General features: G+C 45.7%; 1 protein-coding gene across 1 annotated transcript; it reads right to left on the bottom strand.

The window, feature by feature from the left end:
• Positions 1-1,495: 1,495 nt before the first annotated feature.
• LOC140364341 (uncharacterized) lies at positions 1,496-11,190 on the bottom strand. The gene is made up of 9 exons (XM_072450438.1): positions 11,122-11,190; positions 9,982-10,132; positions 8,419-8,612; positions 6,906-7,122; positions 4,524-4,619; positions 3,891-4,427; positions 3,387-3,596; positions 2,701-3,227; positions 1,496-1,657 (listed from the first exon to the last, which is right to left on the bottom strand). The coding sequence occupies exons 1-9, from the start codon at positions 11,188-11,190 to the stop codon at positions 1,496-1,498; spliced, it is 2,163 nt and encodes a 720-aa protein (XP_072306539.1).
• Between the last annotated feature and the right edge of the window lie 6,189 nt (positions 11,191-17,379).

Genomic DNA, 17,379 nt, shown 5'->3' with positions numbered 1-17,379 from the left:
TGGTGCTTCTGTCATGTTGGCTAGAGTTGCTTTAGTTGTGATTGGAACAGTTGTAGTTGTATTGGGTGTGGCTGTGCTTGTCGTTTGGGAGAATTCAGTTGTGGGTTGTGCAGCTGTAGTTGACGTGGGGGCAGTTGCAGTTGGGGCACTGGTTGTAGTTGGGGTTGCTGTTGTAGTAGTTTGTGCGAGTTTTGTTGTAGTAGTTTGTGCGAGTTTTGTTGTAGATGCTGCAGTTTTGGTCGTTGGTGCTGTTGTAGTTTGAGCTGTTATTGTATTTTGGCTGATTGTAGATATTGTTGTCCCTGTTGGTGTAGAGGGGGGAGTTGTAGTTGAAGCAGCTGTACTTTCAGTTGTGGGTATTTCAGTTTCTGTTGTCGGAGCTGATGTAGTTCTAGTGGGTACAGTTGTTGTTGGTGCTGTCGTTGTTGGTGCAGCTGTAGTTGTAGCAGGCACAATAGTAGTTTGTGCCAGAGTAGACGTAGTTGGTGCATCTGTTGTAGTGGCTAGAGTTGCTGCAGTTGTGATTGGTGCAGTTGTAGTTGTAGAGGGTGTGGTTGTGCTTGTCGTTTGGGAGAATTCAGTTGTGGGTTGTGCAGCTGTAGTTGCCGTGGAGGCAGTTGCAGTTGGGGCACTGATTGTAGTTGGGCCACCTGTAGTAGATATTGTTGTCTCTGATATTGTAGGGATTTCAGTTGTTGCAGTTGGTGCTGATGTAGTTTTAGTGGGTACTGTTGCTGTTGATGCAGTTGTAGCAGGACCAGTAGTAGTTTGTGCCACAGTAGATGTAGTTGGTGCTCCTGTCGTGTTGGCTAGAGTTGCTTTAGTTGTGATTGGAACAGTATTGGGTGTGGCTGTGCTTGTCGTTTGGGAGGATTCAGTTGTGGGTTGTGCAGCTGTAGTTGACGTGGAGGCAGTTGCAGTTGGGGCACTGATTGTAGTTCGGCCACTAGTAGTAGATATTATTGTAGATATTGTCTCTGATGTTGTGGTGTTTTCACTTGTTGTAGTTGGTGCTGATGTAGTTGTAGTGGGTACAGTTGTTGTTGTTGTTGTTGGTGCTGTCATTGTTTGTGCAAGTGTAGTTGTAGCAGGAACAGTAGCAGTTTGTGCCAGAGTAGATGTAGTTGGTGCTTCTGTAGTAGTGGCTAGAGTTGCTGTAGTTGTGAATGGCGCAATTGTAGTTGAATTGGGTGCGGCTGTGCTTGTTGTTTGGGAAAATTCAGCTGTGGGTTGTGCAGCTGTAGTCGAAGTGGGGGCAGAGTCAGTTGGGGCACTAGTTATTGTTGGGGTTGCTGTTGTAGTAGTTTGTGCGAGTGTTGTTGTTGTAGATGCTGCAGTTTTGGTCGTTGGTGCTGTTGTAGTTTGAGCTGTTATTGTATTTTGGCTGATTGTAGATATTGTTGTCCCTGTTGTTGTAGAGGGGGGAGTTGTAGTTGAAGCAGCTGTACTTTCAGTTGTGGGTATTTCAGTTTCTGTTGCCGGAGCCAATGTAGTTCTAGTGGGTACTGTTGCTGTTGGTGCTGTCGTTGTTGGTGCAGCTGTAGTTGTAGCAGGCACAATAGTAGTTTGTGCCTGAGTAAACGTAGTTGGTGCATCTGTTGTAGTGGCTAGAGTTGCTGTAGTTGTGATTGGTGTAGTTGTAGAGGGTGTGGTTGTGCTTGTCGTTTTGGAGAATTCAGTTGTGGGTTGTGCAGCTGTAGTTGTCATGGAGGCAGTTGCAGTTGGGGCACTGATTGTAGTTCGGCCACTAGTAGTAGATATTATTGTAGATATTGTTGTCCCCTTTGTTGTAGTGGGGGAAGTTGTAGTTGAAGCAGCTGTACTTTTAGTTGTGGGTATTTCAGTTTCTGTGGTTGGTGCTGATGTAGTTGTAATGGATACTGTTGCTGTTGGTGGAGCTGTAGTTGTAGCAGGAACAGTAGTAGTTTGTGCCACAGTAGATGTAGTTGGTGCTTCTGTCGTGGTGGCTAGAGTTGCTGTAGTTGTGATTGGTGCAGTTTTAGTTGTAGTGGGTGTGGCTGTGCTTGTCGTTTGGGAGAATTCAGTTGTGGGTTGTGCAGCTGTAGTTGCCATGGATGCAGTTGCAGTTGGGGCACTGGTTGTAGTCTGGGTTGCTGTTGTAATAGTTTGTGCAAGTGTTGTTGTAGATGCTGCAGTTTTGGTCGTTGGTGCTGTTGTAGTTTGAGCTGTTGTTGTATTTTGGCTGATTGTAGATATTGTTGTCCCTGTTGTTGTAGAGGGGGGAGTTGTAGTTGAAGCAGCTGTACTTTCAGTTGTGGGTATTTCAGTTTCTGTTGCCGGAGCCGATGTAGTTCTAGTGGGTACTGTTGCTGTTGGTGCTGTCGTTGTTGGTGCAGCTGTACTTGTAGCAGGCACAATAGTAGTTTGTGCCTGAGTAAACGTAGTTGGTGCATCTGTTGTAGTGGCTAGAGTTGCTGTAGGTGTGATTGGTGTAGTTGTAGAGGGTGTGGTTGTGCTTGTCGTTTTGGAGAATTCAGTTGTGGGTTGTGCAGCTGTAGTTGTCATGGAGGCAGTTGCAGTTGGGGCACTGATTGTAGTTCGGCCACTAGTAGTAGATATTATTGTAGATATTGTTGTCCCTGTTGTTGTAGAGGGGGAAGTTGTAGTTGAAGCAGCTGTACTTTTAGTTGTGGGTATTTCAGTTTCTGTGGTTGGTGCTGATGTAGTTGTAATGGATACTGTTGCTGTTGGTGGAGCTGTAGTTGTAGCAGGAACAGTAGTAGTTTGTGCCACAGTAGATGTAGTTGGTGCTTCTGTCGTGGTGGCTAGAGTTGCTGTAGTTGTGATTGGTGCAGTTTTAGTTGTAGTGGGTGTGGCTGTGCTTGTCGTTTGGGGGAATGCAGTTGTGGGTTGTGCAGCTGTAGTTGCCATGGAGGCAGTTGCGGCACTGGTTGTAGTCTGGGTTGCTGTTGTAATAGTTTGTGCAAGTGTTGTTGTAGATGCTGCAGTTTTGGTCGTTGGTGCTGTTGTAGTTTGAGCTGTTATTGTATTTTGGCTGATTGTAGATATTGTTGTCCCTGTTGGTGTAGAGGGGGGAGTTGTAGTTGAAGCAGCTGTACTTTCAGTTGTGGGTATTTCAGTTTCTGTTGTCGGAGCTGATGTAGTTCTAGTGGGTACAGTTGTTGTTGGTGCTGTCGTTGTTGGTGCAGCTGTAGTTGTAGCAGGCACAATAGTAGTTTGTGCCAGAGTAGACGTAGTTGGTGCATCTGTTGTAGTGGCTAGAGTTGCTGTAGTTGTGATTGGTGCAGTTGTAGTTGTAGAGGGTGTGGTTGTGCTTGTCGTTTGGGAGAATTCAGTTGTGGGTTGTGCAGCTGTAGTTGACGTGGAGGCAGTTGCAGTTGGGGCACTGATTGTAGTTGTGCCACCAGTAGTAGATATTGTTGTAGATATTGTTGTCTCTGATGTTGTGGGGTTTTCACTTGTTGTAGTTGGTGCTGATGTAGTTGTAGTGGGTACAGTTGTTGTTGTTGTTGTTGGTGCTGTCATTGTTTGTGCAAGTGTAGTTGTAGCAGGAACAGTAGCAGTTTGTGCCAGAGTAGATGTAGTTGGTGCTTCTGTAGTAGTGGCTAGAGTTGCTGTAGTTGTGAATGGCGCAATTGTAGTTGAATTAGGTGCGGCTGTGCTTGTTGTTTGGGAAAATTCAGCTGTGGGTTGTGCAGCTGTAGTCGAAGTGGGGGCAGTTGCAGTTGGGGCACTAGTTATAGTTGGGGTTGCTGTTGTAGTAGTTTGTGCGAGTGTTGTTGTTGTAGATGCTGCAGTTTTGGTCGTTGGTGCTGTTGTAGTTTGAGCTGTTATTGTATTTTGGATGATTGTAGATATTGTTGTCCCTGTTGTTGTAGAGGGGGGAGTTGTAGTTGAAGCAGCTGTACTTTCAGTTGTGGGTATTTCAGTTTCTGTTGCCGGAGCCAATGTAGTTCTAGTGGGTACTGTTGCTGTTGGTGCTGTCGTTGTTGGTGCAGCTGTAGTTGTAGCAGGAACAGTAGTAGTTTGTGCCACAGTAGATGTAGTTGGTGCTTCTGTTGTAGTGGTTAGAGTTGCTGTAGTTGTGATTGGTGCAGTTGTAGTTGTATTGGGTGCGGCTGTGCTTGTCGTTTGGGAGGATTCAGTTGTGGGTTGTGCAGCAGTAGTTGACTTCGAGGCAGTTACAGTTGGGGCACTGATTGTAGTTTGGCCACCAGTCGTAGATATTGTTGTAGATATTGTTGTCTCTGATGTTGTGGGGATTTCAGTTGTTGGTGCTGATGTAGTTGTAGTGGGTACAGTTGTTGTTGGTGCTGTCGTTGTTGGTGCAAGTGTAGCAGGCACAATAGTAGTTTGTGCCAGAGTAGATGTAGTTGGTGCATCTGTTGTAGTGGCTAGAGTTGCTGTAGTTGGGATTGGTGCAGTTTTAGTTGTAGTGGTTGTGGCTGTGCTTGTCGTTTGGGAGAATTCAGTTGTGGGTTGTACAGCTGTAGTTGCCGTGGAGGCAGTTGCAGTTGGGGCACTGATTGTAGTTGGGCCACCAGTAGTAGATATTGTTGTCTCTGATGTTGTAGGGATTTCAGTTGTTGCAGTTGGTGCTGATGTAGTTTTAGTGGGTACTGTTGCTGTTGATGCAGCTGTAGTTGTAGCAGGAACAGTAGTAGTTTGTGCCACAGTAGATGTAGTTGGTGCTTCTGTCGTGGTGGCTAGAGTTGCTTTAGTTGTGATTGGAACAGTTGTAGTTGTATTGGGTATGGCTGTGCTTGTCGTTTGGGAGAATTCAGTTGTGGGTTGTGCAGCTGTAGTTGACGTGGGGGCAGTTGCAGTTGGGGCACTGGTTGTAGTTGGGGTTGCTGTTGTAGTAGTTTGTGCGAGTTTTGTTGTAGATGCTGCAGTTTTGGTCGTTGGTGCTGTTGTAGTTTGAGCTGTTATTGTATTTTGGCTGATTGTAGATATTGTTGTCCCTATTGTTGTAGAGGGGGGAGTTGTAGTTGAAGCAGCTGTACTTTCAGTTGTGGGTATTTCAGTTTCTGTTGTCGGAGCTGATGTAGTTCTAGTGGGTACAGTTGTTGTTGGTGCTGTCGTTGTTGGTGCAGCTGTAGTTGTAGCAGGCACAATAGTAGTTTGTGCCAGAGTAGACGTAGTTGGTGCATCTGTTGTAGTGGCTAGAGTTGCTGTAGTTGTGATTGGTGCAGTTGTAGTTGTAGAGGGTGTGGTTGTGCTTGTCGTTTGGGAGAATTCAGTTGTGGGTTGTGCAACTGTAGTTGCCGTGGAGGCAGTTGCAGTTGGGGCACTGATTGTAGTTGGGCCACCTGTAGTAGATATTGTTGTCTCTGATATTGTAGGGATTTCAGTTGTTGCAGTTGGTGCTGATGTAGTTTTAGTGGGTACTGTTGCTGTTGATGCAGTTGTAGCAGGACCAGTAGTAGTTTGTGCCACAGTAGATGTAGTTGGTGTTCCTGTCGTGTTGGCTAGAGTTGCTTTAGTTGTGATTGGAACAGTATTGGGTGTGGCTGTGCTTGTCGTTTGGGAGGATTCAGTTGTGGGTTGTGCAGCTGTAGTTGACGTGGAGGCAGTTGCAGTTGGGGCACTGATTGTAGTTCGGCCACCAATAGTAGATATTATTGTAGATATTGTCTCTGATGTTGTTGGGTTTTCACTTGTTGTAGTTGGTGCTGATGTAGTTGTAGTGGGTACAGTTGTTGTTGTTGTTGTTGGTGCTGTCATTGTTTGTGCAAGTGTAGTTGTAGCAGGAACAGTAGCAGTTTTTGCCAGAGTAGATGTAGTTGGTGCTTCTGTAGTAGTGGCTAGAGTTGCTGTAGTTGTGAATGGCGCAATTGTAGTTGAATTGGGTGCGGCTGTGCTTGTTGTTTGGGAAAATTCAGCTGTGGGTTGTGCAGCTGTAGTCGAAGTGGGGGCAGTTGCAGTTGGGGCACTAGTTATAGTTGGGGTTGCTGTTGTAGTAGTTTGTGCGAGTGTTGTTGTTGTAGATGCTGCAGTTTTGGTCGTTGGTGCTGTTGTAGTTTGAGCTGTTATTGTATTTTGGCTGATTGTAGATATTGTTGTCCCTGTTGTTGTAGAGGGGGGAGTTGTAGTTGAAGCAGCTGTACTTTCAGTTGTGGGTATTTCAGTTTCTGTTGCCGGAGCCAATGTAGTTCTAGTGGGTGCTGTTGGTGCTGTCGTTGTTGGTGCAGCTGTAGTTGTAGCAGGCACAATAGTAGTTTGTGCCTGAGTAAACGTAGTTGGTGCATCTTTTGTAGTGGCTAGAGTTGCTGTAGTTGTGATTGGTGTAGTTGTAGAGGGTGTGGTTGTGCTTGTCGTTTTGGAGAATTCAGTTGTGGGTTGTGCAGCTGTAGTTGTCATGGAGGCAGTTGCAGTTGGGGCACTGATTGTAGTTCGGCCACTAGTAGTAGATATTATTGTAGATATTGTTGTCCCTGTTGTTGTAGAGGGGGAAGTTGTAGTTGAAGCAGCTGTACTTTTAGTTGTGGGTATTTCAGTTTCTGTGGTTGGTGCTGATGTAGTTGTAATGGATACTGTTGCTGTTGGTGGAGCTGTAGTTGTAGCAGGAACAGTAGTAGTTTGTGCTACAGTAAATGTAGTTGGTGCTTCTGTCGTGGTGGCTAGAGTTGCTGTAGTTGTGATTGGTGCAGTTTTAGTTGTAGTGGGTGTGGCTGTGCTTGTCGTTTGGGAGAATTCAGTTGTGGGTTGTGCAGCTGTAGTTGCCATGGAGGCAGTTGCAGTTGGGGCACTGGTTGTAGTCTGGGTTGCTGTTGTAATAGTTTGTGCAAGTGTTGTTGTAGATGCTGCAGTTTTGGTCGTTGGTGCTGTTGTAGTTTGAGCTGTTATTGTATTTTGGCTGATTGTAGATATTGTTGTCCCTGTTGTTGTAGAGGGGGGAGTTGTAGTTGAAGCAGCTGTACTTTCAGTTGTGGGTATTTCAATTTCTGTTGTCTGAGCTGATGTAGTTCTAGTGGGTACAGTTGTTGTTGCTGCTGTCGTTTTAGGTGCAGCTGTAGTTGTAGCAGGAACAGTAGTAGTTTGTGCCACAGTAGATGTAGTTGGTGCTTCTGTTGTAGTGGTTAGAGTTGCTGTAGTTGTGATTGGTGCAGTTGTAGTTGTATTGGGTGCGGCTGTGCTTGTCGTTTGGGAGGATTCAGTTGTGGGTTGTGCAGCAGTAGTTGACTTCGAGGCAGTTGCAGTTGGGGCACTGATTGTAGTTTGGCCACCAGTCGTAGATATTGTTGTCTCTGATGTTGTGGGGATTTCAGTTGTTGGTGCTGATGTAGTTTTAGTGGGTACAGTTGTTGTTGGTGCTGTCGTTGTTGGTGCAAGTGTAGCAGGCACAATAGTAGTTGGTGCTTCTGTCATGTTGGCTAGAGTTGCTTTAGTTGTGATTGGAACAGTTGTAGTTGTATTGGGTGTGGCTGTGCTTGTCGTTTGGGAGAATTCAGTTGTGGGTTGTGCAGCTGTAGTTGACGTGGAGGCAGTTGCAGTTGGGGCACTGATTGTAGTTGCGCCACCAGTAGTAGATATTGTTGTAGATATTGTTGTCTCTGATGTTGTGGGGTTTTCACTTGTTGTAGTTGGTGCTGATGTAGTTGTAGTGGGTACAGTTGTTGTTGTTGTTGGTGCTGTCATTGTTTGTGCAAGTGTAGTTGTAGCAGGAACAGTAGCAGTTTGTACCAGAGTAGATGTAGTTGGTGCTTCTGTAGTAGTGGCTAGAGTTGCTGTAGTTGTGAATGGCGCAATTGTAGTTGAATTGGGTGCGGCTGTGCTTGTTTGGGAAAATTCAGCTGTGGGTTGTGCAGCTGTAGTCGAAGTGGGGGCAGTTGCAGTTGGGGCACTGGTTGTAGTTGGGGTTGCTGTTGTAGTAGTTTGTGTGAGTTTTGTTGTAGTAGTTTGTGCGAGTTTTGTTGTAGATGCTGCAGTTTTGGTCGTTGGTGCTGTTGTAGTTTGAGCTGTTATTGTATTTTGGCTGATTGTAGATATTGTTGTCCCTGTTGTTGTAGAGGGGGGAGTTGTAGTTGAAGCAGCTGTATTTTCAGTTGTGGGTATTTCAGTTTCTGTTGTCGGAGCTGATGTAGTTCTAGTGGGTACAGTTGTTGTTGGTGCTGTCGTTGTTGGTGCAGCTGTAGTTGTAGCAGGCACAATAGTAGTTTGTGCCAGAGTAGACGTAGTTGGTGCATCTGTTGTAGTGGCTAGAGTTGCTGTAGTTGTGATTGGTGCAGTTGTAGTTGTAGAGGGTGTGGTTGTGCTTGTCGTTTGGGAGCATTCAGTTGTGGGTTGTGCAGCTGTAGTTACCGTGGAGGCAGTTGCTGTTGGGGCACTGATTGTAGTTCGGCCACTAGTAGTAGATATTATTGTAGATATTGTCTCTGATGTTGTGGGGATTTCAGTTGTTGTAGTTGGTCCTGATGTAGTTGTAGTGGGTACAGTTGTTGTTGACGCTGTCATTGTTGGTGCAAGTGTAGTTTTAGCAGGAACAGTAGTAGTTTGTGTCAAAGTAGATGTAGTTGGTGCTTCTGTCGTGGTGGCTAGAGTTGCTGTAGTTGTGAATGGCGCAATTGTAGTTGAATTGGGTGCGGCTGTGCTTGTTGTTTGGGAAAATTCAGCTGTGGGTTGTGCAGCTGTAGTCGAAGTGGGGGCAGTTGCAGTTGGGGCACTAGTTATAGTTGTGGTTGCTGTTGTAGTAGTTTGTGCGAGTGTTGTTGTTGTAGATGCTGCAGTTTTGGTCGTTGGTGCTGTTGTAGTTTGAGCTGTTATTGTATTTTGGCTGATTGTAGATATTGTTGTCCCTGTTGTTGTAGAGGGGGGAGTTGTAGTTGAAGCAGCTGTACTTTCAGTTGTGGGTATTTCAGTTTCTGTTGTCAGAGCTGATGTAGTTCTAGTGGGTACAGTTGTTGTTGGTGCTGTCTTTGTTGGTGCAGCTGTAGTTGTAGCAGGCACAATAGTAGTTTGTGCCATAGTAGACGTAGTTGGTGCATCTGTTGTAGTGGCTAGAGTTGCTGTAGTTGTGATTGGTGCAGTTGTAGTTGTAGAGGGTGTGGTTGTGCTTGTCGTTTGGGAGAATTCAGTTGTGGGTTGTGCAGCTGTAGTTGCCGTGGAGGCAGTTGCAGTTGGGGCACTGATTGTAGTTGGGCCACCTGTAGTAGATATTGTTGTCTCTGATATTGTAGGGATTTCAGTTGTTGCAGTTGGTGCTGATGTAGTTTTAGTGGGTACTGTTGCTGTTGATGCAGTTGTAGCAGGACCAGTAGTAGTTTGTGCCACAGTAGATGTAGTTGGTGCTCCTGTCGTGTTGGCTAGAGTTGCTTTAGTTGTGATTGGAACAGTATTGGGTGTGGCTGTGCTTGTCGTTTGGGAGGATTCAGTTGTGGGTTGTGCAGCTGTAGTTGACGTGGAGGCAGTTGCAGTTAGGGCACTGATTGTAGTTGTGCCACCAGTAGTAGATATTATTGTAGATATTGTCTCTGATGTTGTTGGGTTTTCACTTGTTGTAGTTGGTGCTGATGTAGTTGTAGTGGGTACAGTTGTTGTTGTTGTTGGTGCTGTCATTGTTTGTGCAAGTGTAGTTGTAGCAGGAACAGTAGCAGTTTTTGCCAGAGTAGATGTATTTGGTGCTTCTGTAGTAGTGGCTAGAGTTGCTGTAGTTGTGAATGGCGCAATTGTAGTTGAATTGGGTGCGGCTGTGCTTGTTGTTTGGGAAAATTCAGCTGTGGGTTGTGCAGCTGTAGTCGAAGTGGGGGCAGTTGCAGTTGGGGCACTAGTTATAGTTGGGGTTGCTGTTGTAGTAGTTTGTGCGAGTGTTGTTGTTGTAGATGCTGCAGTTTTGGTCGTTCGTACTGTTGTAGTTTGAGCTGTTATTGTATTTTGGCTGATTGTAGATATTGTTGTCCCTGTTGTTGTAGAGGGGGGAGTTGTAGTTGAAGCAGCTGTACTTTCAGTTGTGGGTATTTCAGTTTCTGTTGCCGGAGCCAATGTAGTTCTAGTGGGTACAGTTGCTGTTGGTGCTGTCGTTGTTGGTGCAGCTGTAGTTGTAGCAGGCACAATAGTAGTTTGTGCCTGAGTAAACGTAGTTGGTGCATCTGTTGTAGTGGCTAGAGTTGCTGTAGTTGTGATTGGTGTAGTTGTAGAGGGTGTGGTTGTGCTTGTCGTTTTGGAGAATTCAGTTGTGGGTTGTGCAGCTGTAGTTGTCATGGAGGCAGTTGCAGTTGGGGCACTGATTGTAGTTCGGCCACTAGTAGTAGATATTATTGTAGATATTGTTGTCCCTGTTGTTGTAGAGGGGGAAGTTGTAGTTGAAGCAGCTGTACTTTTAGTTGTGGGTATTTCAGTTTCTGTGGTTGGTGCTGATGTAGTTGTAATGGATACTGTTGCTGTTGGTGGAGCTGTAGTTGTAGCAGGAACAGTAGTAGTTTGTGCCACAGTAGATGTAGTTGGTGCTTCTGTCGTGGTGGCTAGAGTTGCTGTAGTTGTGATTGGTGCAGTTTTAGTTGTAGTGGGTGTGGCTGTGCTTGTCGTTTGGGAGAATGCAGTTGTGGGTTGTGCAGCTGTAGTTGCCATGGAGGCAGTTGCAGTTGGGGCACTGGTTGTAGTCTGGGTTGCTGTTGTAATAGTTTGTGCAAGTGTTGTTGTAGATGCTGCAGTTTTGGTCGTTGGTGCTGTTGTAGTTTGAGCTGTTATTGTATTTTGGCTGATTGTAGATATTGTTGTCCCTGTTGTTGTAGAGGGGGGAGTTGTAGTTGAAGCAGCTGTACTTTCAGTTGTGGGTATTTCAGTTTCTGTTGTCTGAGCTGATGTAGTTCTAGTGGGTACAGTTGTTGTTGCTGCTGTCGTTTTAGGTGCAGCTGTAGTTGTAACAGGAACAGTAGTAGTTTGTGCCACAGTAGATGTAGTTGGTGCTTCTGTTGTAGTGGTTAGAGTTGCTGTAGTTGTGATTGGTGCAGTTGTAGTTGTATTGGGTGCGGCTGTGCTTGTCGTTTGGGAGGATTCAGTTGTGGGTTGTGCAGCAGTAGTTGACTTCGAGGCAGTTGCAGTTGGGGCACTGATTGTAGTTTGGCCACCAGTCGTAGATATTGTTGTCTCTGATGTTGTGGGGATTTCAGTTGTTGGTGCTGATGTAGTTTTAGTGGGTACAGTTGTTGTTGGTGCTGTCGTTGTTGGTGCAAGTGTAGCAGGCACAATAGTAGTTGGTGCTTCTGTCATGTTGGCTAGAGTTGCTTTAGTTGTGATTGGAACAGTTGTAGTTGTATTGGGTGTGGCTGTGCTTGTCGTTTGGGAGAATTCAGTTGTGGGTTGTGCAGCTGTAGTTGACGTGGAGGCAGTTGCAGTTGGGGCACTGATTGTAGTTGCGCCACCAGTAGTAGATATTGTTGTAGATATTGTTGTCTCTGATGTTGTGGGGTTTTCACTTGTTGTAGTTGGTGCTGATGTAGTTGTAGTGGGTACAGTTGTTGTTGTTGTTGGTGCTGTCATTGTTTGTGCAAGTGTAGTTGTAGCAGGAACAGTAGCAGTTTGTACCAGAGTAGATGTAGTTGGTGCTTCTGTAGTAGTGGCTAGAGTTGCTGTAGTTGTGAATGGCGCAATTGTAGTTGAATTGGGTGCGGCTGTGCTTGTTTGGGAAAATTCAGCTGTGGGTTGTGCAGCTGTAGTCGAAGTGGGGGCAGTTGCAGTTGGGGCACTGGTTGTAGTTGGGGTTGCTGTTGTAGTAGTTTGTGTGAGTTTTGTTGTAGTAGTTTGTGCGAGTTTTGTTGTAGATGCTGCAGTTTTGGTCGTTGGTGCTGTTGTAGTTTGAGCTGTTATTGTATTTTGGCTGATTGTAGATATTGTTGTCCCTGTTGTTGTAGAGGGGGGAGTTGTAGTTGAAGCAGCTGTATTTTCAGTTGTGGGTATTTCAGTTTCTGTTGTCGGAGCTGATGTAGTTCTAGTGGGTACAGTTGTTGTTGGTGCTGTCGTTGTTGGTGCAGCTGTAGTTGTAGCAGGCACAATAGTAGTTTGTGCCAGAGTAGACGTAGTTGGTGCATCTGTTGTAGTGGCTAGAGTTGCTGTAGTTGTGATTGGTGCAGTTGTAGTTGTAGAGGGTGTGGTTGTGCTTGTCGTTTGGGAGAATTCAGTTGTGGGTTGTGCAGCTGTAGTTACCGTGGAGGCAGTTGCTGTTGGGGCACTGATTGTAGTTCGGCCACTAGTAGTAGATATTATTGTAGATATTGTCTCTGATGTTGTGGGGATTTCAGTTGTTGTAGTTGGTCCTGATGTAGTTGTAGTGGGTACAGTTGTTGTTGACGCTGTCATTGTTGGTGCAAGTGTAGTTTTAGCAGGAACAGTAGTAGTTTGTGTCAAAGTAGATGTAGTTGGTGCTTCTGTCGTGGTGGCTAGAGTTGCTGTAGTTGTGAATGGCGCAATTGTAGTTGAATTGGGTGCGGCTGTGCTTGTTGTTTGGGAAAATTCAGCTGTGGGTTGTGCAGCTGTAGTCGAAGTGGGGGCAGTTGCAGTTGGGGCACTAGTTATAGTTGTGGTTGCTGTTGTAGTAGTTTGTGCGAGTGTTGTTGTTGTAGATGCTGCAGTTTTGGTCGTTGGTGCTGTTGTAGTTTGAGCTGTTATTGTATTTTGGCTGATTGTAGATATTGTTGTCCCTGTTGTTGTAGAGGGGGGAGTTGTAGTTGAAGCAGCTGTACTTTCAGTTGTGGGTATTTCAGTTTCTGTTGTCGGAGCTGATGTAGTTCTAGTGGGTACAGTTGTTGTTGGTGCTGTCTTTGTTGGTGCAGCTGTAGTTGTAGCAGGCACAATAGTAGTTTGTGCCATAGTAGACGTAGTTGGTGCATCTGTTGTAGTGGCTAGAGTTGCTGTAGTTGTGATTGGTGCAGTTGTAGTTGTAGAGGGTGTGGTTGTGCTTGTCGTTTGGGAGAATTCAGTTGTGGGTTGTGCAGCTGTAGTTGCCGTGGAGGCAGTTGCAGTTGGGGCACTGATTGTAGTTGGGCCACCTGTAGTAGATATTGTTGTCTCTGATATTGTAGGGATTTCAGTTGTTGCAGTTGGTGCTGATGTAGTTTTAGTGGGTACTGTTGCTGTTGATGCAGTTGTAGCAGGACCAGTAGTAGTTTGTGCCACAGTAGATGTAGTTGGTGCTCCTGTCGTGTTGGCTAGAGTTGCTTTAGTTGTGATTGGAACAGTATTGGGTGTGGCTGTGCTTGTCGTTTGGGAGGATTCAGTTGTGGGTTGTGCAGCTGTAGTTGACGTGGAGGCAGTTGCAGTTGGGGCACTGATTGTAGTTGCGCCACCAGTAGTAGATATTGTTGTCTCTGATGTTGTGGGGTTTTCACTTGTTGTAGTTGGTGCTGATGTAGTTGTAGTGGGTACAGTTGTTGTTGGTGCTGTCATTGTTTGTGCAAGTGTAGTTGTAGCAGGAACAGTAGCAGTTTGTGCCAGAGTAGATGTAGTTGGTGCTTCTGTAGTAGTGGCTAGAGTTGCTGTAGTTGTGAATGGCGCAATTGTAGTTGAATTGGGTGCGGCTGTGCTTGTTGTTTGGGAAAATTCAGCTGTGGGTTGTGCAGCTGTAGTCGAAGTGGGGGCAGTTGCAGTTGGGGCACTAGTTATAGTTCGGGTTGCTGTTGTAGTAGTTTGTGCGAGTTTTGTTGTAGATGCTGCAGTTTTGGTCGTTGGTACTGTTGTAGTTTGAGCTGTTATTGTATTTTGGCTGATTGTAGATATTGTTGTCCCTGTTGTCGTAGAGGGGGGAGTTGTAGTTGAAGCAGCTGTACTTTCAGTTGTGGGTATTTCAGTTTCTGTTGTCGGAGCTGATGTAGTTCTAGTGGGTACAGTTGTTGTTGGTGCTGTCGTTGTTGGTGCAGCTGTAGTTGTAGCAGGCACAATAGTAGTTTGTGCCAGAGTAGACGTAGTTGGTGCATCTGTTGTAGTGGCTAGAGTTGCTGTAGTTGTGATTGGTGCAGTTGTAGTTGTAGAGGGTGTGGTTGTGCTTGTCGTTTGGGAGAATTCAGTTGTGGGTTGTGCAGCTGTAGTTGTCATGGAGGCAGTTGCAGTTGGGGCACTGATTGTAGTTCGGCCACTAGTAGTAGATATTATTGTAGATATTGTTGTCCCTGTTGTTGTAGAGGGGGAAGTTGTAGTTGAAGCAGCTGTACTTTTAGTTGTGGGTATTTCAGTTTCTGTGGTTGGTGCTGATGTAGTTGTATTGGATACTGTTGCTGTTGGTGGAGCTGTAGTTGTAGCAGGAACAGTAGTAGTTTGTGCCACAGTAGATGTAGTTGGTGCTTCTGTCGTGGTGGCTAGAGTTGCTGTAGTTGTGATTGGTGCAGTTTTAGTTGTAGTGGGTGTGGCTGTGCTTGTCGTTTGGGAGAATTCAGTTGTGGGTTGTGCAGCTGTAGTTGCCATGGAGGCAGTTGCAGTTGGGGCACTGGTTGCAGTTGGGGTTGCTGTTGTAGTAGTTTGTGCGAGTGTTGTTGTAGATGCTGCAGTTTTGGTCGTTGGTGCTGTTGTAGTTTGAGCTGTTATTGTATTTTGGCTGATTGTAGATATTGTTGTCCCTGTTGTTGTAGAGGGGGGAGTTGTAGTTGAAGCAGCTGTACTTTCAGTTGTGGGTATTTCAGTTTCTGTTGTCGGAGCTGATGTAGTTCTAGTGGGTACAGTTGTTGTTGGTGCAGCTGTAGTCGTAGCAGGCACAATAGTAGTTTGTGCCAGAGTAAATGTAGTTGGTGCATCTTTTGTAGTGGCTAGAGTTGCTGTAGTAGTGATTGGTGCAAATGTAGTTGTAGTGGGTACAGTCGTTTTTGTTGTTGTTGTTGTTGTTGGTGCTGTCATTGTTTGTGCAAGTGTAGTTGTAGCAGGAACAGAAGCAGTTTGTGCCAGAGTAGATGTAGTTGGTGCTTCTGTAGTAGTTGCTAGAGTTGCTGTAGTTGTGAATGGCGCAATTGTAGTTGAATTGGGTGCGGCTGTGCTTGTTGTTTGGGAAAATTCAGCTGTGGGTTTTGCAGCTGTATTCAAAGTGGGGTTAGTTGCAGTTGGGGCACTGGTTGTAATTGGGGTTGCTGTTGTAATAGTTTGTGCGAGTGTTGTTGTAGATGCTGCAGTTTTGGTCGTTGGTGCTGTTGTAGTTTGAGCTGTAGAGGGGGGAGTTGTAGTTGAAGCAGCTGTACTTTCAGTTGTGGGTATTTCAGTTTCTGTTGTCGGAGCTGATGTAGTTCTAGTGGGTACAGTTGTTGTTGGTGCTGTCGTTGTTGGTGCAGCTGTAGTTGTAGCAGGCACAATAGTAGTTTGTGCCAGAGTAGACGTAGTTGGTGCATCTGTTGTAGTGGCTAGAGTTGCTGTAGTTGTGATTGGTGCAGTTGTAGTTGTAGAGGGTGTGGTTGTGCTTGTCGTTTGGGAGAATTCAGTTGTGGGTTGTGCAGCTGTAGTTGCCGTGGAGGCAGTTGCAGTTGGGGCACTGATTGTAGTTGGGCCACCTGTAGTAGATATTGTTGTCTCTGATATTGTAGGGATTTCAGTTGTTGCAGTTGGTGCTGATGTAGTTTTAGTGGGTACTGTTGCTGTTGATGCAGTTGTAGCAGGACCAGTAGTAGTTTGTGCCACAGTAGATGTAGTTGGTGTTCCTGTCGTGTTGGCTAGAGTTGCTTTAGTTATGATTGGAACAGTATTGGGTGTGGCTGTGCTTGTCGTTTGGGAGGATTCAGTTGTGGGTTGTGCAGCTGTAGTTGACGTGGAGGCAGTTGCAGTTGGGGCACTGATTGTAGTTCGGCCACTAGTAGTAGATATTATTGTAGATATTGTCTCTGATGTTGTTGGGTTTTCACTTGTTGTAGTTGGTGCTGATGTAGTTGTAGTGGGTACAGTTGTTGTTGTTGTTGTTGGTGCTGTCATTGTTTGTGCAAGTGTAGTTGTAGCAGGAACAGTAGCAGTTTTTGCCAGAGTAGATGTAGTTGGTGCTTCTGTAGTAGTGGCTAGAGTTGCTGTAGTTGTGAATGGCGCAATTGTAGTTGAATTGGGTGCGGCTGTGCTTGTTGTTTGGGAAAATTCAGCTGTGGGTTGTGCAGCTGTAGTCGAAGTGGGGGCAGTTGCAGTTGGGGCACTAGTTATAGTTGGGGTTGCTGTTGTAGTAGTTTGTGCGAGTGTTGTTGTTGTAGATGCTGCAGTTTTGGTCGTTGGTGCTGTTGTAGTTTGAGCTGTTATTGTATTTTGGCTGATTGTAGATATTGTTGTCCCTGTTGTTGTAGAGGGGGGAGTTGTAGTTGAAGCAGCTGTACTTTCAGTTGTGGGTATTTCAGTTTCTGTTGCCGGAGCCAATGTAGTTCTAGTGGGTGCTGTTGGTGCTGTCGTTGTTGGTGCAGCTGTAGTTGTAGCAGGCACAATAGTAGTTTGTGCCTGAGTAAACGTAGTTGGTGCATCTGTTGTAGTGGCTAGAGTTGCTGTAGTTGTGATTGGTGTAGTTGTAGAGGGTGTGGTTGTGCTTGTCGTTTTGGAGAATTCAGTTGTGGGTTGTGCAGCTGTAGTTGTCATGGAGGCAGTTGCAGTTGGGGCACTGATTGTAGTTCGGCCACTAGTAGTAGATATTATTGTAGATATTGTTGTCCCTGTTGTTGTAGAGGGGGAAGTTGTAGTTGAAGCAGCTGTACTTTTAGTTGTGGGTATTTCAGTTTCTGTGGTTGGTGCTGATGTAGTTGTAATGGATACTGTTGCTGTTGGTGGAGCTGTAGTTGTAGCAGGAACAGTAGTAGTTTGTGCTACAGTAAATGTAGTTGGTGCTTCTGTCGTGGTGGCTAGAGTTGCTGTAGTTGTGATTGGTGCAGTTTTAGTTGTAGTGGGTGTGGCTGTGCTTGTCGTTTGGGAGAATTCAGTTGTGGGTTGTGCAGCTGTAGTTGCCATGGAGGCAGTTGCAGTTGGGGCACTGGTTGTAGTCTGGGTTGCTGTTGTGATAGTTTGTGCAAGTGTTGTTGTAGATGCTGCAGTTTTGGTCGTTGGTGCTGTTGTAGTTTGAGCTGTTATTGTATTTTGGCTGATTGTAGATATTGTTGTCCCTGTTGTTGTAGAGGGGGGAGTTGTAGTTGAAGCAGCTGTACTTTCAGTTGTGGGTATTTCAATTTCTGTTGTCTGAGCTGATGTAGTTCTAGTGGGTACAGTTGTTGTTGTTGCTGCTGTCGTTTTAGGTGCAGCTGTAGTTGTAGCAGGAACAGTAGTAGTTTGTGCCACAGTAGATGTAGTTGGTGCTTCTGTTGTAGTGGTTAGAGTTGCTGTAGTTGTGATTGGTGCAGTTGTAGTTGTATTGGGTGCGAATGTGCTTGTCGTTTGGGAGGATTCAGTTGTGGGTTGTGCAGCAGTAGTTGACTTTGAGGCCGTTGCAGTTGGGGCACTGATTGTAGTTTGGCCACCAGTCGTAGATATTGTTGT

Source organism: Eucyclogobius newberryi, unplaced genomic scaffold (genome assembly GCF_026437365.1).
Source record: "Eucyclogobius newberryi isolate DKJ021-1_F unplaced genomic scaffold, fEucNew1.0.hap1 SCAF_18, whole genome shotgun sequence".
Classification (NCBI taxonomy): Eukaryota; Metazoa; Chordata; class Actinopteri; order Gobiiformes; family Gobiidae; genus Eucyclogobius; species Eucyclogobius newberryi.
This window is presented reverse-complemented; position numbering and strand designations above follow the sequence as displayed.